The sequence below is a fragment of the Embiotoca jacksoni genome, unplaced genomic scaffold, assembly GCF_022577435.1.
Source record: "Embiotoca jacksoni isolate LCO1_2020_lvr unplaced genomic scaffold, fEmbJac1.0.p SCAF_29, whole genome shotgun sequence".
Classification (NCBI taxonomy): Eukaryota; Metazoa; Chordata; class Actinopteri; family Embiotocidae; genus Embiotoca; species Embiotoca jacksoni.
The window spans coordinates 1,467,192-1,491,720 of NW_027185380.1; the positions used below are offsets into that span (position 1 = coordinate 1,467,192).

General features: G+C 41.7%; 2 protein-coding genes across 10 annotated transcripts in view; both read left to right on the top strand.

Moving 5' to 3' along the window:
- sipa1l1 (signal-induced proliferation-associated 1 like 1) overlaps positions 1-10,176 on the top strand; it is a 74,933-nt gene extending 64,757 nt beyond the window's left edge. For all 6 annotated transcript variants that reach the window (XM_069161848.1, XM_069161846.1, XM_069161851.1 and 3 more), the window contains 7 exons: positions 172-363; positions 1,190-1,358; positions 1,838-2,072; positions 2,463-2,633; positions 2,728-2,839; positions 3,432-3,510; positions 5,823-10,176. In XM_069161848.1, coding sequence (XP_069017949.1) covers positions 172-363; positions 1,190-1,358; positions 1,838-2,072; positions 2,463-2,633; positions 2,728-2,839; positions 3,432-3,510; positions 5,823-5,966 — 1,102 coding nt within the window. In that variant the 3' untranslated portion in view covers positions 5,967-10,176. The remainder of the gene's footprint in view (positions 1-171; positions 364-1,189; positions 1,359-1,837; positions 2,073-2,462; positions 2,634-2,727; positions 2,840-3,431; positions 3,511-5,822) is intronic.
- A 7,663-nt stretch (positions 10,177-17,839) lies between these two features.
- Positions 17,840-24,529, top strand: part of rgs6 (regulator of G protein signaling 6) — an 84,007-nt gene continuing 77,317 nt past the window's right edge. For 2 of the 4 annotated variants that reach the window (XM_069161743.1, XM_069161745.1), the window contains exon 1: positions 18,052-18,192. The gene's annotated coding sequence lies outside the window, so the exon portion shown is untranslated. Of the gene's footprint in view, positions 17,915-18,051; positions 18,193-24,529 lie in introns of those variants that run through there. The other 2 variants (XM_069161742.1, XM_069161744.1) reach the window with 2 other exon arrangements.

A 24,529-nucleotide genomic window follows, 5' to 3' on the forward strand; every position in this document is an offset into this window, starting at 1 on the left:
AAAAACATTTAGATTCTCCTCTCTAAACACTACAGGTAAGACATAATAAAAAAAAAAAAAAAAAAATCCCATCGTTGCTTTAGACCCAGGATTACTGTATAATGCAACTTGTAAACATATTCCATCTTTCATCAGTATCTCCTCCCCCTGTTTCTCTCCTCTGTCCCTCAGTGCCAGACACTCGGGCCACAGCTCTCCCAGAGAGGAGTCATCCTCTTCGGCCACCTCCCCTTCATCTCAGTCCTCGGTGTCCCCCGGGCCCAAGAGCTTCTACCCGCGGCAGGGAGCTCAGTCCAAGTACCTGATTGGCTGGAGGAAGCCCGGCTCCACCATCAACTCTGTCGACTTCGGAGACACACGCAAGTAAGGAAAGATGAAGAAAAGGAAATAAAACAAAACAACAACAAGACAACAGGTTTTTAATTGTAGCTCCAAGTTTAACAGCGATTTTTGAATACAATTACATAAATCCTTAAAGTTAAATGTTATTAATGATGGCATTAGAGCTTGTTGAGTTTTCAAGGTGTTTCTTGGACTAATAGTCTTTTGTTTGACATCTGTGTCATCTCAGCATTCAGTTTGGTGTTTGTGGTTTGGTTGAAGTTTACCACAGAATTTACAAAATCTATAAGTGACACATTCCTTCATCACAGTTACAGTTTTTGACAAATTAAATTTAAAGCGTAGTAGTTTCTGCAGGAAGGTAGATACATGATCACATGGACTAGTACAATACAGTACACTTTTCATAATCACAAAAGCAACCAATCGATAGGTTTTATGAGGCTTAAAGTTGGTTTAATGTTGCCAGAGTGTCTGTTTTTTCCACCGTCTTGTATTTATTTTGGAAATTGAGCTTGACTTAACACTGATATATTAGAGGGGCTGCATTATTAGACTGCATTATATCCTGTTACTTGTCCACCCACCTTTTTTAAGAATTTTTTTCAATAGTTATTAATATGGGTGCTGCTTGATTACCCCTTTGTGGCTGAAGAGAATATTGCACTAAGGACTATAAAGCCATCGCTGAATGTAATTTAACATTGATGCTAAATGACAATTTATCTTTATTATTTTAGTTTATTTTACATACTAATTATTAAAATGTATAGACAACGCATTTAAAATGCAGCATACATAATTTCTCTCACATCGCGGTTACTTAATCTCAATGTTTGTGTTTCAGGAAATCTCCAGGAGAGAGTGGAGGAGAGGTGGCTCCGACCCCAGCAGCCCGGCCGTCTCTCAGAGACATGCACTCGCCTCAGCCTCATGCAAAATCCACCATGGAGGAAGACGTGAAGAGGCACAGTACTCCAGACAGCCCACCACCTCCACGCAAACATAAGGAAAAGGTACTGCTACAGGCTTGTTTGTGGATGTTGTTACAGAGACAACCCAAAAAACAGAACCGGGGATTATCACAAGATTTGCAGCTGCTAGGTACATTTCTGCACTGTTTTTATTTTAGCAGGTCTTTCTGATGAGTGGCGTTGTTCTACTCTCTTTCCAAGAAATCATGTCTTATAGGCTCACTATTGTTTATTCAGGGCATCCTACCTCCTATTCAGCTATTTGTTATTGCTGTAAATTGTGTAAACAAACATCAAAGATCGAGGATAAAAAATCTGGCATTATTTGAAATCTGTGTGAAGCCAGAGTTTGGAAAAAAACAAAAAAAAAACAGGGTGAATAGGCCACTTAACTATCACCGCACCACTACATTTACAAAAATAAATTTGATATAAATGAAATGCATTTACTGACATGACACTCCGTGTAGTCGTAATTACCTGCTGACCACGTTCATCCTGTACCCGCCGTCCCCGCACAGCATGGCCAGAAGTCACCGCCAGGCCAGCCTCTCAGCCACCGCCGCTCGCTCCACCGTACCCTATCGGATGAGAGCATTTACCGCGGCCAGCGCCTCCCCCCCCTGAGCGACTCCATTCCTCAACCGACACTCGGCTCCGATGTTCTCTTCAGCTGCTCCACCCTTCCACGCTCCCCCACCACCCGTGGCGTGCCCCTCAGACGGCCCTCCTATAAACTGGGAGTCAAACTGCATGGTAAGCAGGAGGGAGTAGCTCTCTTTGTATGCTGGAGGTACACTTCACATTGTACTCCAGTAATGTAATGTGTTGAACAAAAAAAAAAAAATCACCTAGTAAATCTTGTAAACACACATCTGGATATTGTTAAATGTACTTTGAGTGCATCGTTTGTTTAGAGGTGATACTTAATACATACATTACTACAGTAATACAGTCACGCTAAGTTATGTGGTTTGTTTGGATAAAAAATAACTGAATTAAATTGCATTTAAATGTTGTAGAACTGATTTTGCTGACGCTCCAGATGTGTATCTGCTGCCCCCTTTTGATTGGAAAATGCATAATGGTCATGGATGTGGGAAAATTCATTTTACATTCACTTCTTTCCACAACTTGAATTAACAGGGGATCTTTCGGCATCTGACACATCTTTGGTGGATTTGGTGGAGCGTCACCGCGGGCCTCTCCCTCAAGAGCTGATGCCCCTCCCCTCTTCCAACAGGGACAGTCCCCTGGAGTGGACACATCTAGTGGATGTGGCCAATACCTTTGAGAATGACAGAAACACACACTATGGTATAATTCACCCACTCATAAGATTGTTAAATACAAATAAATGCTCGGACATCTTTCTTTTAATGCATTTGGTCATCACTTTGTCTCTTTCCAGTCCAGAGAAGTTACGTGTTTGGGGACGCAAACCACCGAAGCAGCGGCGCCTCCAGTCCCCAACAGCCCCACATCGAGCTGCAGCCCGCTCCGCTGTCACGGCCATCGTCGAGGTAACACTTCACGCGTACAGTCTTAACTAGTTTGTTTCTGCTTTTTTATTTATTTGCATTGTGTAGCTCCTATGTGTGTAGTTCTGCTGACTGTTTTACATTTTGATGGGTTCACAGTCGATTACATTTGGTTAGAATCAATATTAATGGTTTTACATGCAGTAAACAGCAGTACAACAAAATGCAGTGTAACATCTAACCAGAGAGTACAAACAGTAACAAATGTATTTCTGTAGTAAAAAAAACCCCAAAAAACCCCCGATGAACATGTTTGGGGTAAGCAGTATGTGCAGAATATACAAGATGAACAATACATGATCAAATAGCACTTCATTTTAATTAAATTCCACTCTGCTGCTTCTTAGTTGTTGCTCCCGAAATAAAAGTTTAAGCGCCACTACTGCGAAAACACAAAACTGTGAACTCATTGTTGTGTGGCAAATTATGAGGTCAAGATTAATCATTATTGAACATAAGTATCCACTCACTCTTCCTGAATGTATTAACCAGGCTTGCTCATGGTCTCTGTGTGTGTGTGTGTGTGTGTGTGTGTGTGTGTGTGTGTGTGTGTGTGTTTCTTTTCTTTCCACAGTGAGGGCCACATAGGACTGGAGAGGAAGGTGACTAAACTAGAGGCCATGGTGAAGATGCTCCAGGAGGACCTGAAGAAGGTTAGACGCAACACTCAATCATTAATATATATATTCAATGAGTACATTACATGCTCATGCATTGATGTGCAGATGTCCAGTTTGATTTGCATGCAGAGTGCAGGAACACTTGTCTGCATGTTCAACACGTCGACTCTGCGCTGCGCTGAAGGATTCTTTTCTGGCTGCTCTTCTCTATTCGAGTGCCGGGAAGCGATGAAAAAAATAAAAGGCTTCAGTTGATTTGCATACAGTGGAACAGGGAGCAGAGGGTGCAGATAAATATTTGTTTTTGTTTTCAATGGAAAACACACAGTCAGCAGTTCAGTAACGAACGCACTTATGAACTCAAAATAGTGAGTGTTAGTACACAAGTACGTCATCCGGAACACAGCAGCAGTCTATGGACCTGAACCAGACACGCACACAATCGGTACTTTTACATCACTGAGGAGTCTTTTAAGAAACCCTCATTCGATTGAAATGAAGACGGGAAACTTTAATTTCAAATTTAGATTCGAACTTTATGTAAAACTTGAAAGTGAAACTAACGGAAATAAACAGTAAAAATGGATTCAGCTGTTAACGATATAAAATACAACAGTGTATTCTGCCTCTCTCTTATCCATCGTGACTATTCAACTCACGTCCTCCCTGAACTCTGTAAGGTGAGGCTGAACCGAGAATCAGTCCAGGAATCTCCAGAGTCGTTGTTATCAGTGCTCTCTTGTAGATGTCACACACTTTAGAGAGGGTTGCCATTTGCTGCTGGAGTCCCGTAGTTAAGGCCCTCCGGCCTGACAGGGTCATCAGCTGCTCCACAAAGCTCAGCCGGGCTCCGGCCTCCCGGCTGTCACTGTCTTCTCTTCTTCTTAACAATCTTCTCTCTTCTTACGAGTCCTCTCTAGTTTAAGTTCTTGGTTTCTCGGTCGACTCAGATTTCACCTCAGTCGCTTAAATATAATGTTTAGATGACCTGGAAGAACAGGGACACTACGTTTATTTCACCTGTTCACTCGAGCACTCTTTCCTGGTTCATTTCTACATTTCAGTGACTGCAGCTGTGTTCCTAAAAGGAGCAAACAGCTTCCAAGGGCTTGCTTTAAACGTGAGTGATCCATTCCATGACAAATTTCTTTCAGCTTTATTGAAAGCATATACATGCTGCAACGCAAGATGAGTATTTGATTGACGGAAAATTAACCAGCATCAATTTTGATCAACAAAGTAACTGTTTTATAAAAAACATTTAAGCAGGAATGCCAAATTTCAGTGGTTCCAATGTGAATATTTGATGAGGTCTTTTGTCTTCTATTAAGTAAATACCCTTTGGGCTTTTGTGGGTTTTGGACCGCTGTCATGTCATTTTGGGTTCTGAGGAAGCTGTCGGACAAATTATTCACGGTTTTATGACATTTTATAGATCAAATAGTGAATTTGCTCTGAAGAAAATTAAAAGCAAAGGTGAGCTTGTGTTTCTGCAGTACTTGATTTGCACTACAAAAGAGTCGTGTGTATCAACAAACATTCCACATACGACCTCAGACGGGATGAATCCATATTTGCACTTTATTATTATCAGAAAATGAGCTTCGGGGTATAATAATTCATGCAGTCTGGTGATCATGCAGAGTAGCTCCTTCACTTTGTTCTAAATGCTCCCTTGCTGCTGCAGTCCTCCGTTCCTTTTGAAGGTTTGAATTGCTTTGAGTTGCTCGCTGCCGACTCTGCATCCCACTTAATGAGTCTGACCTTTAAACAGTCAAAAGTTTTCACCCTTAGACTGTAGAGTGTGATGCGATTCGTGTATTAGGCAATTGTTAGCAAACTTTCAGGTATCTGTGAAATGTTCTCTGCCTTTTTTATTTTTTTTTATTCTTAAAATCTCAGTAGATCAGTTTGACACTGGGAGAACGAATATATTTCAACCCTCCTCCAGTCAGGAGCAATTAGCTGCATCTGACTGACAGCAGAGAGAAACTCCCTCTGCTTTTATTGTTCTCTTTAACGGGCTCGCCTCAGCCTCAATATTTATACACCAAAACTCTGGCTTTACTTTTGTTGTTGCTTTCGGCGGATTCAAAATGTCAACTGATGAAATCTGCCCACAAAGCCTTTAAGTTCTGTCGCTGTCAGCCGGCCTTAGATGTTTGTGTCAACAGCAAACAGAGAGAATTTATTTTAGTATTCAGAGAGCCCTCTGTTTCTGTGAGTGTTCAGCATCGTTTTCCCGCTTTACACCAATAAAACTTCCTTTCTAGTACATTTTTCTACTACTTGATGACTGAAGGAGGTTTGATCAATTTTACCCAACCGTTCTTCATGTCTCACAGGAGCGGGAGGAAAAGGTGCGGCTGCAGACTCAGATCAAGAGGCTCTGGGAGGACAACCAGAGGCTGCAGGAGGAGTCCCAGACCTCTGCCGCCAAGCTGAAGAAATTCACTGAGTGGGTTTTCAACACCATTGACATGAACTGAGTCTCTTCTGCACATTTTAACTGACACACGCACGCACACAAACGCAGACATCAGCACACACGGTCTGGACGAGGAGGCGGAGGGGCAGCGACGCTTACCCAGAAATTGTACACAATGAAAAGTGGAGACTTGTTGTTGGACTGACCCCGAACCCTTCAACCGTCGTCTAATAGCTTCAAACGTCATTAAGTAATATTGTTGACAAGTCTCAGTCTCCTCGAAACCTCTGAGGATGACAAGAAAAATGGGTGTCATTCCTCAAACCATGAAGGACTTAATTCTTCTCTCTTTTGGGACCATGAGATGTCAGTGCTCTTTCTGTCATGGGACAAAATCTTCAATTTGCCAACAAGGAAAGAAGCTCATCTCCCTCCTTTTTTTTTTTTTTTTTTTTTTTCTCTCTCTCTCTCTCATGGTTTTTTCCAGAGGAGATAACAAAAAAAATTTCCCCTTCCCTCCTGCCATCTTTGCTCAGTGGATGTGTTCCTCTTTTGAGGACAAAGTTTGGTCCTTTTGCATTTCTTTAATGTTCCTTTTCACAGCTACTTTTGTCAAATGATGACCAGCTGCTCTGAAAGGAGACTTAAGTCTTTTGTACCAAATCAAACCCGACACAGCAGGAGGTTCGCGGAGACATCCAAGTGATTTAAAAGAGAGTGGAAAAAAAAAAAAAATCTATGAAATGCCACGCAGTCAGACAGGTACGTGACAAATCTGCTGGTCCAGCCATAAAGTGTTCGCTGAAACACACAGAAACCACAACACCAGAAGATACGAGAGGTTTTCAGTTCTTTCACGTGTAAATGGTGTTCAGCACCCGTGTTTCCTCTCTGCACAAAGCTTAAACCACTGAACAGTTACTGTGGGTGTTTGACACGGAGACAGTTGAATCTGCTTTTGCACAGAAAGGAAATCTGGATTTGTACAGCTGTTTTTGTTTTTTTTTCTTCTTTCTTTGCTCCTCTGTGTCACTGACATCTGGATTACAACATCCTCTACAGCACAAACCAACGTCAGACAGAGGAATATATCTAAAAGCCATTGGCAAGCGGTGCCATAAAAACAGGACTGATCCAGAGTGCTTTGGTCCATCCCGGATTTTAACGTGTCTTAAAAGCAATAGGAAGAAGTCAGGACTCCTGTCTTTCTCTCCCAAAAAAAAAAAAGAAAAAAAAGAAGGGAGAGTTTTTTCTGGGAAGAAGCTTGAAGTGGGAGAAGATGATTTAGAGGGTACACTTTAAAAGACTACCAATCTCTGCTGCACAAGAGCCTTCATCCTTTTCCGCTGAGTGTCAAGCTCTGAGGGGGGGGGAAGGAAAGTGGGGACTCATCATCCCACCGTCTGGATCACAGAGAGCCAGCTGATAATAAATGACGGAGACACTTTGGGAGGGACGAGTTGGACAGTCTTTTTTTTTTTTCTTTTTTCTTCCCAGGTTAATTTATTTCCTTGTATTATAATTCCAATAAATAAGTTGTTCTATTCGTACAGTACAACAGACATCAGTGTTTAGTTCCTGAAGACAAACGGTCACTAGCTATATTATTTAAATGGCTTTGTTTCTTAATTCTGGCTAAAGCCTTGACTATATGCTTTTTATTCTGTATTCTGTTGTATTTTGTGGTGCCCAAGCCTGCTGTTGTGTTGCTTACAGTGCCCTCTAGTGGTGACCAGTGGAAAAATGTCATGATCTGTAAAAATGTGCTGCCAGTCACTCTGTAATTTTTCCAACGTCTCTTCAGCAGTCAGTCAGACATTCAGCCCCCTCCCTCCCTCCCTCCATGTGGGGGGAGGCCACACACCGACACACGGGACAGAAGGAATAACCAGAAGCCAGCTTTGAGAGACAATCAGAGGTTGAGTTTTGATACAAGGAGCGGAGAGCGAGGTGTGTGTGTGTGTGTGTGTGTGTGTGTGTGTGTGTGTGTGTGTGTGTGTGTGCGTGTGCGTGCGTGGATGTCATCTGTACATAAATTATAAACACCTATGGTTTTCCTCAGGTTCAGTTTTTTGTCGGGAACATGTGGATCTTTTAGAGAAAGTCAACGAGATATATTAAATATGGGGTTCAAATTTGAAAAACGACCCACGAGGATAAGAGGGAGCTACAGTACCTGCTGTACCAGTGGCAGTGTGTGTGTGCGTGCGTGTGTGTGTGTCGTCGTTGTTGTGTGAATGTGCATCAGTCTATCCAGCTGTGCCTACCGTCACTTATTTTGGTCATTTAGTCCCAGGCAGAGCAGGGACGTGCCTTTGAAACAGCACCTGGGGAACAGATAAAAGGGAAAGGGTCTTCTTCTTCATCCTGAAAAATAAACACACCTGGTACAGTGACACACACACACACACACACACACACACACACACACACACACACACACACACACACACACACACACACAACTGACACACTTATCAATTTTAATCGAGTTCATACTCACAGTTGTCGGCAAGATGTCTGTCCTTTCTCTTCTTCATATTTCTATTGAATGCAATCGGGCAGGCCGGCCTCGCGACGCGGAGACGAGAGCGCGTGGAGTGTATGCAGATTTGTCCGCGTGTGTGCCTTTGCATTCGGTTACATTCGTGTAAAGCAGAGCGACCGGCCCCTGTGATGCTAATGTGCAGGAGAAATATGTCCTTGCGTCACAAAGCTCCTCCAGAACAGAAGTGAGAGAGCCACAGAGTTATTTTCTCAGCCTGGCTCAGTTCGTCTCCGCAACAAGAGCGTTGGTGGTAATTCAGGTCGCTTGAGCGTGTCGATTTGTTGTGACGTAACAGGGGTGTAAGCCTTAATTCCCTGTTTTTAGCCATCAGAAATGGAAAAAGAAAAAGAGAGTGCCAGTTTCTGAAACTTTAAAGTAAATTTGCATCTTCAATTAATGCAATGAAAACCCTTTCAGCAGAAAGCACCTGGTCTGAATGTAAAGAGAATGTAAACAAGCCTAAAGAAACCTGACGTTTGGTATAACTGACAGATTCGTTCAGCTTTGCGGGTCGTGGAGAGATGAGCGGACTCGGCTGAAGTCTTGGTTCTGTTTTAAGAATCTCGGTTACATCAGTAGACCGTCAGCAGCTGATTGGGTTGTTTTGACAATTTTACAAGCTGGCCAGTTGTGAAAATGTAGTCTAGTAACACAAAATCCTTCAAATATTCTCAAAATATACGTCATCCAGGCATAAATGTCTCATTCATTGAGTTTTGACCGTAAATTGTTCTCCATGAACTCTGGTTCGCTGTCCATAACTCCGTTGATGCTTAAATGATGACTAAATTAATTAAAGGCAATGTTTCGTATTTGACTGTACATGGGAAGTGCTCTAGTTTTTTTTTTTTGTATTTCAAATGAAGTATGGCCAAATGACAAGCCGTGCAGTGCAGATGTTTTGCTCGCATCTTTAAAAGTGTGCATCGAGTTGAATGTTAGATTCAGTCGTCGACTTTATACAAAAGACGTAAAGACATGTACGCCTGTCCGTTTTTTTCAGTTGTGAACGTTGGAGTTCTTTTTCCAGTGCAGGTGGATTTTCTCTCTGCAGCTTTTGTTGCTCGACAGAAGGATATCGGAAATGTGAATGTTCAGATGTTCAAATGTTCCATTTTGTAATATCTTATTTTAGAGATCCTTTGCACAATGTTTTATATAACGGACTGTGTTCACAGGTTTTTGGATATAAGAAGGGCGAATTGATCCACTCCTGTGCAATCTTGTCTAGATGTTGCTTTGTTGTTTCCCTGCCAGTGCAGCTCCTGACAAAACGAGGAAGGTGCTTGACTTTTATTCACTTAAAAAAAAAAAAAAAAGGAAAAAAGAAATGAACTCTACTTGTCCTTAAGCGTCACTGATCAGGATGATGAGAGCAGGCTGGATGTTTTGTTTGTACTGTGAGGTCGCTGGTTTTTTAAGAAGCAAGGTCAGTGATTGCAACGAGGGAGGAAGGTTTCACGGAGCTCAGACGCGGCCTGAACTGCTGCGTCACTATCCGTTTAGTTTCCTTCTGTTGGAAGAACAAAACTAAACAGTGAGGTGGTCGGCTCTGACTGCAGATAAAGCACACAATTTTAAGAGGACCATACGTTTTACTGAATTGAAAATACTGTTTACATCCCGGATCCATTGTCTTTGTAAAATGTAAAGGTATGAAAAAGACATTTGCAGTGATCGCAGTATTAAAAGTTTCTGAAATAAATAAATGCCATATCGATTTGTGGTGCTCTTGAATTATTCGTGTTCCTGCACTAGTAAACTACCATTTGAACTAACTTGATCTTTTACTCTTTTAGGAGCTGATATGATCTGACATCGTGTTTTCCTTTCTGGCTCGTACACTAATAACGGCTCACTTTCAGTCAGAGGGGATCTTCTTTCCTGCATCTCCTGCTGTGTGATTGTATCTTACAGTGAGGAGCGGAGAGGGTGAGAGGTCTGGGATTTGACCTGTGAGTGCCTCGGGCTCCTGTTGTTCCCCATCACACTGATTCACCTGATTGCATTTTAACTGTTCTCCAGCCAGAGCCAGAAAACAGCCTCGCCTCAGTTTTCCTCTTTTTTTTCATTATGTAGTTGCAGCTGCTGAAAGAGGTGATGGGAAGAGATAAAAAAAAAAAATAATACAACTGTGATCCTTTTTCTATACAGCACAAAATTTTTTTAAAAATTACTTAAGTCCAACACTACATTACTGTCACGAGAAAATCAATGCAGTTTTGGACAATTTTGGATTCAAAGTTTTGTTGATTTTGATGATAAATAGGTCATCTGTGTATCAAACAAAAATATTTTCAAAAAAGCATGAATGAAGCAGGAATTTACATCGTCGGTATGCCTGACGGCATCGCTGCAAAAAGCCTCCTTTTAAAAACCGTGAAAATGAATCCAGGTATTTGCTAGTAGTTGAATAAACATTCCCCTAGAGGTGTATTCAAATCCAGCTTCAACTCTTTATAGATATTTTTTTAATGATATAAATTTGCAATTGAAATGTACCTCTTGAAATTTGCTGCTAGTTAAAACACAGACTTGACAGACTTCAACATGAAGCATAAAATATTGCACATACAATACATCAAACACATCTGGTTCCACGCTGTATGTAGTGCAAATAGGGTCTAATGAAAGTATTTATCTAGGATAGGAAATTAACATACATGTAATCATCCTAAAATAACATTCTGGGTGAGCAAAAGAGGCCCGTAGAGGTCTGAACATGTTGGTATGGATCCTGTTTTAACCAAAGGTTCAAGACGTGACCAAAAAGAAACGCCATCATTCAGCTTGATTTTACTGTCAAGTTGCTGTACTCCAAACTTCCAAAAGTATGATCATCACAAAGATATTAGAGTCTCGTCTGTGCTAACAGATGCAGGGAGTTTAGACATTACAAAGAAAGCAACGTTTACTTCTGTCAGCACCGATAAATCCCTGCGGTACCTTCCCCTGAACTACAGGATTGTACTGTTGAACACCAAATAAAAGCCATCTAACTGGTGTTGTTTCGGCAATCAAATGTTTTTAGCTAATTCACTCATGACTGTTGCAAGAACGCGAATAAGGATCCAACTAATTTGTATACAAAACTAGTAATAGCCTCCAACTAAAAGAGCTATAAACAGAGTCGTTGGTCGCTCACCGCTGGACCCATGTGTTTGTTTCCGTGTGTCCACCCGTGGCGATGCTCGGGGCTGTTTGAGGCCAGTGCAGTGTCAGTACAGAGGGGAGGTGGAGGGGAGCTATAATGCGGAGGAGGCGACAGATTAGTCATCTTTGGTACAGGTGGAAAATGTGGGGGCTGAATCACTCAGGGGTTCCTTACAAGGATTTGTTACAGAGAGAAAGTGCAGAAGACCTAAACTTGAAGTCCGACCAGGGGAACCGGAGCATGCTGCGTTTTTCTGCCTGTAAGAGTTCAGTCGTAACGAACCAAATGTGAGACCGTCACCCGGGAGCTCGGATTTACCCGGCCAGCTTTGAGGGAGACGTATAAATAATATATATTCTCCAAACTGCGCAAATATTGAAAAGTTGCATTATCTTTAATCGTTTGCCGCTAACTGCATCGTTAAAATAAGATTTGGAAGCTGTTTTAACAACGGCGTTCCCTGTCAATGTAAAAAAAAAAAAAAAAATCGAAATATTTTAGGAATGATAGTTGATTTGACCCTGGTCACATGTTGCACAATATATTGGCACATGTAGCATAGTTTTGATGGCCGTGACTGAGCCACGATTATTAAAAAAAACAAAACAAAAAAACTGTAGCTTCTAGTGATTATATAGAATAGACAACTTGAGGAAAAAAAAAACATAAATCTGACTTTTTATTAAAATCATCTTTCTCTTCATGCTAAACAATTCTGTAATGAACGTACACCAGTTAGATGTTGGAACCGGGATTAAAAATGAAATCCAACAGTTAAAATTTGAGCAGGCTGAAGGCCACGAAGTAGGATTTGAAAATGTCTTGAGTTTGGTTCCATCAACTCTGATATAGAGTTGTTGAGATAAATGGGCTGAAAGCAGCCAAAGGACTGCACCATATGTCCTCAGGAAAACAGCTGGCATACAACAGGCAGCAGCAGCAGTGTCACATTAGAAGACTTTGAAATATGCTCTAAAACTTTGCACTGCCGTGAATGCGTGGAGTCTTTTTTGTTGTTGTTGTTGTTGTTAGGTGGTTGTACTTTATAATTCAAATAAGATTAAAAATAAAGTTAGAAACCGTAATCTAATAACAGAAAATTACTATATTTTTCTGCCAAATCTGCCAAAAATATTTCCTTTTTTTTTCTTTTTTAAATGTTTTTTCAGGGTTCTTGTTTTTTGGGTTTTTACAGTAAGCCAATGACGTCAATATTTTAAACTTTAGGAATCCCTGTTTTGTAAATGCACGATGAATCATAACACCCTACCAGTGACTTCATAGTGCAGACGTGAAGAATCATGATGTGGAAGTGGTGTGAAGAAGACGGAAACACGTCCGTTTTACCAGCAGCGTGTGGCCATCCTTCTCTCGTGCCACGCAGGGACCCTCGGTGCTTTTATCCCACACGCTCCAGCGGCCCACACGACGCCTTCACGGCTCTCGGCTCTTATCGAGCACTCAAGAAGAGAGACGGAGAAAGTCAAGGTGTTTTGTTCGTCAGAGGCACAGCTTTGTTGTTCGCTGTCATTCGAGATGCGAACGGTCCCGCCGGCAAGTCTGTCCATTTCACACAATACCTGCCAGTCCGCGTCACAGTCTGTGATGGCTGTGGATGTTCAGCAGACTGTCCCAGTGACACACACTCACGCACAGACATTTCTTTGACATCGCCACTATTTGTATTTTGCATCTCAGACATGAAGCGACATAAGACGCTTTAGTAACTAAAACTTGGGCTGCGTCTCGAAAAACAAAATTTGAAAGTGGATGTGGGAATCACTCAAAACTTTAGATGCCTTTAATTTGATGAAACTACTTTTGAAATATTTCAAGTTGGTGCACCATGCGATATGGTCCCGACGCACCTTAGAATTACAAAAGAAAAGCACAAAGCAAACCAGAAAATGAGCAACCACATTCAAATGTTAAAGAAATATAGCAACCTGTACAGCAGCATAGCTAAGAGATGGTTCAGGGTCACCTCGGCCAGACTTACCGAAAAACTTCATCAAAAAGGAAAGTTTTAAGGCTAATCCTGTGATGGTGTCTGCGTCCTGAACCTAAATCATATGTCGGTTTAATACCAAAAGGTCGGACCCAAGATGACATAGGGTATGTTGTGATTTGGAGCTAAATCCAGTTATATGAATTGAACTGAAAACATGTTTAAAAGTGTAACATTACATTGGAACCTGCAGCACACATTTTATGTTAAAATGTTTACAATAAATTATGATTTTTTTTGTTTTTGTTTTGTTTAGTGATTATTTTTTTCACCAAAGTCACCATATTTTCACAGTGAACGTAAACTTATCGTGTTTTATAATAATTTCTTATACTTTATAAAGTTAGATGTTCTTGTTCTCAGTTGGTAACAATGGGTGCTAACAGACAGATCCACATCGCCCCTTCACTCTGAAATCACTTGGTTTGATAGTTAAGGTCTATAATTAAGTTTAGCTCAATTAGCTTCCTTGCAACTTATAGCTGCAGAAAGGTGTGCGTGTGTGTGTGTGTGTGTGTGTGTGTGTGTGTGTGTGTGTGTGTGTGTCCATGTGTGTGTGTCCAGATACATGGTGTTGTGATAAAAAAGCACCAAATAGGGGCATCCCTCACACAACCACTTACCAGTTCACACACACACACACACACACACACACACACACACACACACACACACTCTTCAGTGGGATCTTCTCTTCCTTTTTACTATTACTCAATAATTCAGTTGTTCCAGAATGGAGGATATAGTTTCCATCCATGAGAAGGTGTGTGTGCGTGCGTGTCTGTGTGTGTGTGTGTGCGTGCGTGCGTGCGTGCGTGCGTACAAACAGAGTGGTCCATTAGTATCAATGTTGTTTTTGACGACAGTTAGCCTGTAAGTGCCTGTATTGATTTGTGAGCTCATTGATGTCAATTTTTTTTCCATTTGCACTGTAAACAGCAGATGAAAGTGAAGAAGGCAAAAAAAAAGAAAAAGAAGGAGAGAGAAACAACTGTCTTTTGAAGCATGCTGTCCCCTCACTTTCTGTCCCAGTAAAACCTTATTAAATTAGGGCAGCAAATATTTTTAGTCTCTCCCACCAGCTGTGAGAATATGCAGCCTGAATCACTGTAAACATGCTGTCTGTTGACATGCTAAATGTGAGACTTGGTTACGCACACACACGCACACACACACGCACACACGCACACACACACACACACACACGTGCGCACGCGCACTCAAAGCAGAGGAGTGCAACCCCTCCAGACGATATTAAGCACCCAGTTTCCTCCCCGAGTCCATCGTTGCATCAGATGCTTTGATGTGCCTCAGCACTCGGCCTAAAGTCCCCATCAGCTCAGAGTTGATCTGCTGGGCTTGCAGCTCCCCGGTCCAAAGCCGTTCGCCCCGCATATGTTCAAGATGAGAAATTAGGCGGGATTACACTGAGAGAGAAACACGGGAAAGAGTTGAGTTGTGGGGAAAGTTTGAAAGGAACCGCGAGAGAGGGTGAACATTTGCCGTTTAGCACATATTACAAAGCTTGTTGCTGCAATTGTCTCAGCCATGTTAAAGTACCTCCCTGTTTGCATTTGAAATAGAAAACAACAAAAGTACAGAAAGCTTAGGAGAGTTATACGTGTATTTATCATGATATTTCAGGATGGTTTATTAATTATCTCCATTATCGCTAGGATAACAATGTCGTTTTCTCATGATAATTGGTTAATTTTGTATCATAAAAAAAACAATCTTTCTCTTTTCTTGAGCTGATTGAATAATTAACTTGTTATCTTGAGACGACAACCTCGTTCTCCTGAGATAATTAACTCCTGAACACGTGTTTCATTACAAACTTCAGAACAAGGCATTGAGTGAAGAATTGCCTTAAAGAATAACAAGGCTGAGCGCGGACCACAGGATCCTGCAGTGCACCTGCACATCCAACCTGGTATCACGGCAAAACGTGAAATAGACACGGCAGTCCACTACAGCAAAACGTGAAATAGACACGGCGGTCCACTGCAGCAAAACGTGAAATAGACACGCCGGTCCACTGCAGCAAAACGTGAAATAGACACGGCGGTCCACTACAGCAAAACGTGAAATAGACACGCCAGTCCACTACAGCAAAACGTGAAATAGACACGGCGGTCCACTGCAGCAAAATGTGAAATAGACACGCCGGTCCACTGCAGCAAAACGTGAAATAGTCACGGCGGTCCACTGCAGCAAAACGTGAAATACACACTCTTTGGCCTGCCTAGGTGTGGCAGTTACACATTTTCCCTTAGTGTATGAAAACTATAGGTTTAATCGGGTGAGCAGTAAAACACACTGGAAGTAAAAGCAAAAGCAACATTATCACATGGTGTTGAGCCACTCTTTAAACTCTGTGCAAAAAAAAAAGTGAGTACACCACCTTCTTTTGCATGACATAAGTCTTCTGCACACCTGTTCTCCTGCAGTGTCAACGATTATGTTTACTTTCAAAAGATATCACAAGCTGATACAAAAGCTTTATTTGTTAAAGAGCATTCACCCCATTAGTTAGATAGACTAATAGTGACGGATTCTTATAAAGAGCGGCCAAATTGGAGATCCTTCCAAGACAAGGGCCTTGACAGTGGTGGCAGTGGGGCGATGGCAGAAAAATGGGTGAGGTGGTTTGAGCGTTCCCTTGGTTGTAGGAAAGCCTGCAAAATTCATGTAAAATCAGTGGATAATAACTTGGAGGTGGAGTCCCGGAGTGATGATGAAACGGAATGAAAATTGGCTCCTTGCTTGAACGTTCGGCGAACATCACTCAGACATTCGAGTCACTCAAAATGCAAAAAAAAAATTAATTCTATAATTACATGACTTGATGAAGTCTGGAACTCTTTAATCCATTCTTCAACGTTCACGCAGTTACCTTTCATTTCCTTGTGGAGCGACTAGTATGTGAAATTGTGCATTAAGAAATTTAAAAATTTTATGAAAAGTATATACATACAACTGCACAACCCTGATGAAAATAATCCATAATTTAGATGCCAGAGAGTCAAGATCACATCTTTAATATTGAAACATCTGTACAATCTGTGGCCCTGACACAGGCTGCTACTTAACGGGAAATACATCTGGTGACCCCTCCAGGTTTTTGCCTCAGGGCTGCTAAATGAATCAGACACCAGCATTTAAATATAAATGATTATCCAAACCAGCAACAGGAAGTAACATTAAGTTTAAATGCTGAATTTCCTGAGGCGAGCACCAAAACACGATGAAATAATATACTTACTTTATTTTCCGTCAACTCAATCCTTGTTTGGTAAGATATGAGAGAGTTTTTGACTTTCGCATCACACAGGAAGGAAAACCACGACAATTATACTTATATACAGAAGGCAACGACGGTCATATAAACTCCAGCTCGTTTGACGGCCTGATTGTTTGCGCAGCAGGTTTATGGTTGGAGTTGTCAAATTAATCAGCTGACCAGCAGAAAAATCTTTTCTTTACCGTCTCACTGGGTCGTTTCCTGGTTTGAATTTTGTCTACAGACAGAAGGTGTAAAATATTGTTTACGCTTTTAAGCCCTGTAAGGCAAATTTGTGAGTTGCAGTATGATTATGGGCATTATGAATAACAGTGACTTAACTTAAACTTAACTATAAGCACGACCTCAACACTTCAAATCCTAACATTCGCCAACAATCCAGATTTAACCCCAAAATGTGACGCTTTTAGTGTTTGGTGCCCAACTGATAGGTGAGCCCCAAGGCCGGATAAACATGGAAAACCAGAAAATGAAGTCCTGGACCCCTTGTTGCCCTCAAAGTTAATGATTGCATGGCAGCAAGATTGGAATTTACTGAAGTACAATATCAGCTAAATTGGGTTCTGAATTGTTTGTTCCTCTGATTGTGTTTTTAGAAAGCTCTTGTCTCTATAGTTGTGTGGCATGTTAAATTAGTGTGTGTAATGTTGTTAGATAGACATACACAACTAATATAATCATATGCAACGAAATATGTTTGGCTTTGGGGTTAAGAAAATGCTTGCTAAGATTACAACTAAAAGGTTGATGAAGGTGAAACCTCATAATGTGACTGTGCCAGTTTTGTCTTCACAATGTTACTAATGCATGAACAAACACGCACACACACACACACACACACACACCTCTCTCTCTCTCTCTCTCTCTCTCGCTCTCTCTCGCTCTCTCTCTCTCTCACTCTCACTCACCCTCCAGTGTGCGGCGGTTTGGTGGGTCGGTGAAGCCTGTTTCTTGGCTCCGGAGCTCCGAGCCAGAGATGATGAGCTGGCGCTGAGGTAAGGAGGGATGGAGGGGAGAGGGGGGGGGGGGGGGAGAAGAAAAGAGAGAGAGAGGGAATAAGAATGAATACATTTATGGGGCGAGGTGGATAGGTGTGTGTTTGTGTGTTTGCGTGTGTGTGTGTGTGTGTGTGTGTGTGTGTGTGTGTGTGTGTGTGTGTGTTAGCCTGAAGAAGAAAAGAAGACTACATTCTTGTTGCGCTTTAACGCTCCTCATAACGCACCACTGTCAGTGCAGCGGTGTTCTCATTGATGCGCTGAGCTGCTGGTTGGAGGTTGGTACAGTAGATTTCGGAGGTGTGTGTGCACGCCGCTGAGTGTGTGTGTGTTTATATGTATGCATGTATGTATGTATGTATGTATGTATGTATGTATGTGTGAGTGTGCGCGTGCGTGCCCGAGCGCGCGCGCGCGCCACGGAGGATGCTATACATTCCACCTGTGATTGACGGGACCTCAGCTGGTCAGTTAAGTGAAACTCGAAGTACACGAGTGGACGTTTAAAATTAATTTATGCGTGTCCGTCTTCTAAAGATGTGCACGAGATAATGTGTTTTTTTTTAATTTTTTTTTAGTTTAATATTTATATACAAAGTATGTAAATGCCTTCGGTGTAAAAATACATACGGTCTGTTCTACGTCTACAAGTGAGAGAGAGAGAGAGAGAGAGAGAGAGAGAGAGAGAGATTGGGAGTGTGTGTGTTTCAGTGAGAGAGAGAGAGAGAGAGAGAGAGTGTAAATTAGGCTGTGGAGGGGAGAGGTCCTCAGAGGATCGAGAGACAGCAGTTAGAGAGAGAGGTGTATGTCAGATGTGTATCAACACCATCCATCCAACCAAAACTGTCCAAACTTATATTGTGTTGGAGATTTGAGCTTTTTTTTTTTTTTTCTGTCTTTAACCATGCAATTATAATATTATGTTGAATTGGATTGAATTCATGGTAACATGTGGCCTACTTGTATTAGTCTCAGCCTGCCTGGTTACACTTGGTCATAATGTTCAATTGTATAGTGACACCCTGCCTATTTACTTTTACATACTTCTAGTCTGTCTTTCATTTTGGGGCCCGCAGTTCCAGTTAAGACGAATCTCCATCCTCCAGTCGGCTCCATCTGCTCGTGCATATTAAATTAGGAGTCCTAACCGTGTGGCGACAGTCTGGGCAAAACCCTTTCCTGTCAAAGTGTGACAGTGTGCCGCTGTGCACAAAGTGAAATGCATAAAGAAATGAAAATTTGGTTCAGAAGAAATTGTCAGGTCTGCACCGAGCCGACTTTAGCAACAGCCTGATTTTATCCCGATTTCAGCACCACTGGGATGAACTGAGGCAACAACTGCTAGAAGAGAAGAATTGAGCTCCACTATAGCACCACGTTAATGTCCATGGTTTTAGGATGAGATGGTACAAACTTACATAAAATGGCCAGGTACTCACATACTGTGATCGTGCACCTGTTTGGCTTTTTATGTAATGGACTCCTGGAAATGTTGGCCATGTGATGTAATGATTCCAGAAATAATTGATCAAACATTCTTTGCTCTCAACGCGAGAAAAGGTTTTGTATTAATGAAACTTGCAGTTACTATTGGATTTCTACAGATCTTCTCGCAGCTTCTTGTGAGTGAAGTTTTTTCAGAGCATTGACAGGTGAGGAGGATGAAAATCCGACTTCTAATTAATCTTCAATTTAATAAGGCAAATATTAGACCGTTCAGCTCCCTTTGCCTCAAGTCACATAGCAGTTAAAACCTCAGTGGAGCTCACTGAGCTTGTTGTCACACATCACAGTTACAAATTGTATTTGGTTGCACTTATTTTTTGCAACAGAGCCTTCCTCATCATGGCTCTCTGTGCATGCAAATGAATGGCTTCTCAATAGATGGTGTTCTTGATTTGGAGCCCTCCCTCAGTGTAAAACAGCCAGACATCCTCATCCAGTTTTTTTGCCTGGAGCGTGCTGGTGATGGGTGGTGAAGACAACTGGGTGTGCTGCGCTGTGGAGGGTCCAGAGGGAAAAGGAAAGCGCAGACTTCAGAAACAGCATGAAATCTCCCCGTGCATCCACTTCCTACTTCCTGTCATCACAGCATACGTGGAGAAGAAAGAGCTCGGTTAAAGGAATGTACACCTCTCGGAGTAATCGGGTTAATGTAGAGCAATAATCCAAGACATGCACAGAAATAAATGGCATGTGAATCCCTGTCATTGATTCCCTGAAACCAGTATTTATGACGCATCACCATATTCTTTCTTGTTCACCTGGTGTGTCAATAGCAGCAAAATCAGACTGTCCTCCCCAAAACAGGTTGCTCAGTTCATCTGTGCAAGCAGCTTAATACTACACATACCTACATTTACTGTGAGCTCTAGTGGCTGTAGTAATTATGACAGAAGAAAAGAAGGAAGTCAGGTGAAGTAGTATAAAGAATGACGAAGTCCACTCAGGAAGGAGGTCGGGGTAGACAGATGGATCAAACAAAGCACTTTCACTGAGGAGACCGCTGTTTGTGTCCGGTGTGAAAAAGCGTAGTTATTTGAACTTATGTACTTTAGTTATTTTAACCCTACTCATGTACAAAACGTAACTTTGGTAAGTAACGCATTTATCTGAACCCAAACCGGGATCTTTTTTCCTAAACCTAAATCTTTACCTACTACTGTTTCCTTATTTTAATTAGTGTTTATTGTTGTTACCATGACGACAAAAGTGCCTGTTCCCGGCACTGTCCGATGGTCGTACGTCGTCTGTCGTTTTAACACAAATGACCTGTTTTGTCGTAGCCTGGTATTACCAGACCTGCGTGAATACATGGGTCTGGGTGTGCTCCATAAAGGGGATCGTTTACCGGGCGTCGACCTCGAGTTAATTTGAAACCATTGAGCAGCTTTAACCAATCAGTATGCGCCAAAACCAGCCGAAACTCGACCACCGCTGCAACTATAACTGGAAAAAAAAAATACTCGACTTCAACGTCATTGTATCTAACCACCAACACTGGTTGCTGATTTGTCTTAACTTCAGAGTGGCTCAGTGAATGTTAATGCGAACAGGGCGTCCAGACTATAACCGCAGCGAAGAAAACTGAAGCTGTGAGAAATAGTCTGCTGGAGTCAGGCTCGTTCTGACGTTTAGGTATGAAGACATGTTGGTCCTGTAGAGGGCGCTGATAATGCGCATGTAAGCTATTTCTGGGAGTCACTGAAAAAAAAAGAGTCATTAAGTTTGAGGACACGTTGAGCAAAGAATAGTTCACTTTTTCTGTATATTCATTCTTTTGTAAAGCAGAGCAGTAACAAGTGAAAATGTTTGGACTGTTGTCTTGTAAATCTGCCCTGTGTGTTTCATTTCCATCCCAGTGCTTTGTTTGTCCTGATTATGATTAATTCCGACTTTTTTCAGAAGCTGTAGTGTGACAGTCACTGAGCTGCATGAAGATATCAGCTTACATTTTTTTGCGCTGGTCAGCCTTGCATTTCAAAAGAATACAGATAAAGACAACAAAAGTAAACTTAAACTATGTTTTACTTTGACTACCAACCACCTCACCATTAGTTAAAAACCTTTGATTTCACATGTGTCTGCAACGTGTATTTAAACGTAGTTCGCACGAGCATCGGCCAAACATAGAAAAGAGCGCCACCTACAGACACTATAGAGGACATCACATTATTCAGCTCAGAGAATGAATTACCTTTCTGATAAACACCACGCAGGGAAAAGCATCTAGATAAAGATAAAGAAAAAAATATGATGAGATGGAGGTATAGATACTGTTTGACAAGCTGTTTGTGTAAAAAAAATATTCTGTAGCTTTATTCCATGTTGAATTTTGTTGTTAAATTTTGTTGTTAAAACGTTTTGCTGTCTCATTCTCTCTCTTTCCTTCTCCTTGTTGTTGTGTTGTATCTTCTAACATCCTTCTAATTTTAGACACACTGATCAGGTATTACATGTGCGCTGCATTTTACTCTCAAGCTGACCACGCTTGACACCAGAAATGCCTTAAAGCTATTAGGCCGACTAAATCACATCAATTGGCGAGAGTGAGACGCCCCTCTGAATCTCCAAATCGCTGTGTGATCCGGGCTGATTGGACGAAAGTATTCAACCTGGACATCTCATTTAAATGCAAAATGAAGAGTCAGGAGCGAACGTTGGAGGTATTGATCCAAGCCCACGGGGCTACATGTGATTCCAGGAGCAGGGTGATGCAGTGGGAGTGTGAACTTGAGCATTACAGGGAAACAAATCAGGCTTTTCTGCTCAGTATGATCCGCTGGTTTGGAATAAACAGATGGCCTGTAATAAAGACAGCAGGTTTGCAGCCATTAATTTACAAATGCACTTCATTCTTTTCTGATTTGCTGTTTTGAACAACGGCTGCGTGTTCATTTCTACGAGCAGCCCTCTGAGGCTGCAGCACACACGCACACACACACACACACACACACACGCACACACACACACACACACGCACACACACACACACGCACACACACGCACACACACACACACACACACACACACACACACACACACACACACACACACACACACACACGTGCGGTTTATATGTTCCGTCACAAGTTCACATACACACAAACAGCTGGCTGATGAGAGTATTGATCTAAAGGGCCAGCTGACATGGCGCTAAATGTCTGTGCCAATAACGAACACACACACACACACACGCACGCACGCACGCACGCACGCACGCACGCACGCACACACACACACACACACACACACACACACACACACACACACACACACACACACACACACACACACACACAGCTGTGTTATCACTTCACTTCAGAGAACAGTACATTGACTCCCATTCATTTCCTGAAGCCTTAACTGGAACGACTACCTTGTTGACTTCACCTTAAGCCATGTCTGCACTGGAAAATGTTATGATTTATATTATGTGGACTTGCCTTTTGTCCCTAAAAAAGAGAGTGCTCCAAGTACACAGACGTCTGCTAACACTATCACACTCTCACAATCAAGGAGCTGGTGTTTTCTTTCATGTCTTCGTCCCGAGCTAACTGGCTTCTAGCTTCACACTTTCCACGCAGACGTGGGAGTAATATTGATCTTCCCATAAAACCCTTTGGTGTTTCCCAAAATGTTTATTAAACATTATTATTAGCCAAATATTAAACATGCTGATCCTAATTATCTGTGATTATAACCACCAATCACTCCAGGGCTTGTTGTCATCGAGCTTCTTCTTTTCTCTGCTTTTTTAAGCACTGAGCAAGGAGGACAAATGTCATCGGTTTGTGGCAATACGATCAATTGTAACTTTGCTTTGGGACATGCAGCCACTATAATACAGTATCAGCTGTCATGATGCTGGATGGATTTTGCCAAATGGATTCTACTGTGTCAAAATCCAGCTATAAGACCTTCATTATTTCAGCTGAACTGTGGCTGGCATGGTGCATATTTACAAATTAATTTGTGTGTAATCAGATTGCAGCAGAGCAAACGTGGGGTCCTGCTCAGAGCACACACAGTGAGAGAGACCCCACACTGCACAGTTCATTTTTTTTCCCAACAGGGTCCAACAGCAGATTAATCTGACCGTGGTAATTAGCATGTGCATCCGCCAAAAACAGCTTTGCCAAACATAGCTTCACCGGCCACATTCAGCAGACTTTTTAGATCATTTTAGTTTAAAGGTGTCCATTTAAATACATGGAGTTTAGTCACTCATTTATTTCATTTCATGATGACTTTCCATATCTTTTATGTTTTCTTTCTGTTTTCTGATTTATCCTCAGTCTTGTACCAGGGGAGTTTCTGATGCATTTTGGGAACTACAAGTGTGAACAACATTTCCCATGTGCACTTGCATGACAAAGCACAGATGGTTCTTCGACCACAAAGTTAGGGCTAAAAAAAAAAAAAATTCTCTGGTCTTCAACACAAATTGGTTGCAGTTACACCACATGACAAAACTACCATTCTTTTTCACATGTTTACTGAGGTAGAGATTGCCAGAAAATCTCAGCTCTCCTGAGGTTATGTATGCTCCAATATTTTCCACAAACAGAAGTGAGTCACAAACAAATGAAGCGAATCAATGAATTCAATTGGAATGAAGTAGTTGTGTATCTTTCCAGTGGCACGACTATCAGTTTACTGTGGATTACATGTATATATTCAGTTATCTGCAACGGATGGAAAATCTCTGTATAATAACTTTTACTACAAAATTGCCACATGGGATTTGTATTTTCATTGAGTTGGTTTGCGATCAAAGTTTGGATCATTTAATCAAGGGAGGAATTCTCCAGATTTCCAATAGTGAGTGACGCTATTTTGCACATTCATGGTGTCGTATTCAGCCAGTAAAGAGACCAGCTGTCTGAAGATGAATGTGCTTTGATGAAAAAGTCAAAGGCAATTCTTTTTCTATTTAGGATGGACTAAATGGAAAGAGAACCCGGTCCCAGTTGTGTTTAGGATGTAATATGCAGGGACAGTGATGCAGTGTGAGTTTGAGTCCCCATACAAAAATCTGTTTGCTCTTAATTTCTTTTCTCTTTCCTGTTGTTTCCCCTCTCGTCTCTTTGAACTTTTTTCTTTCACCTAATC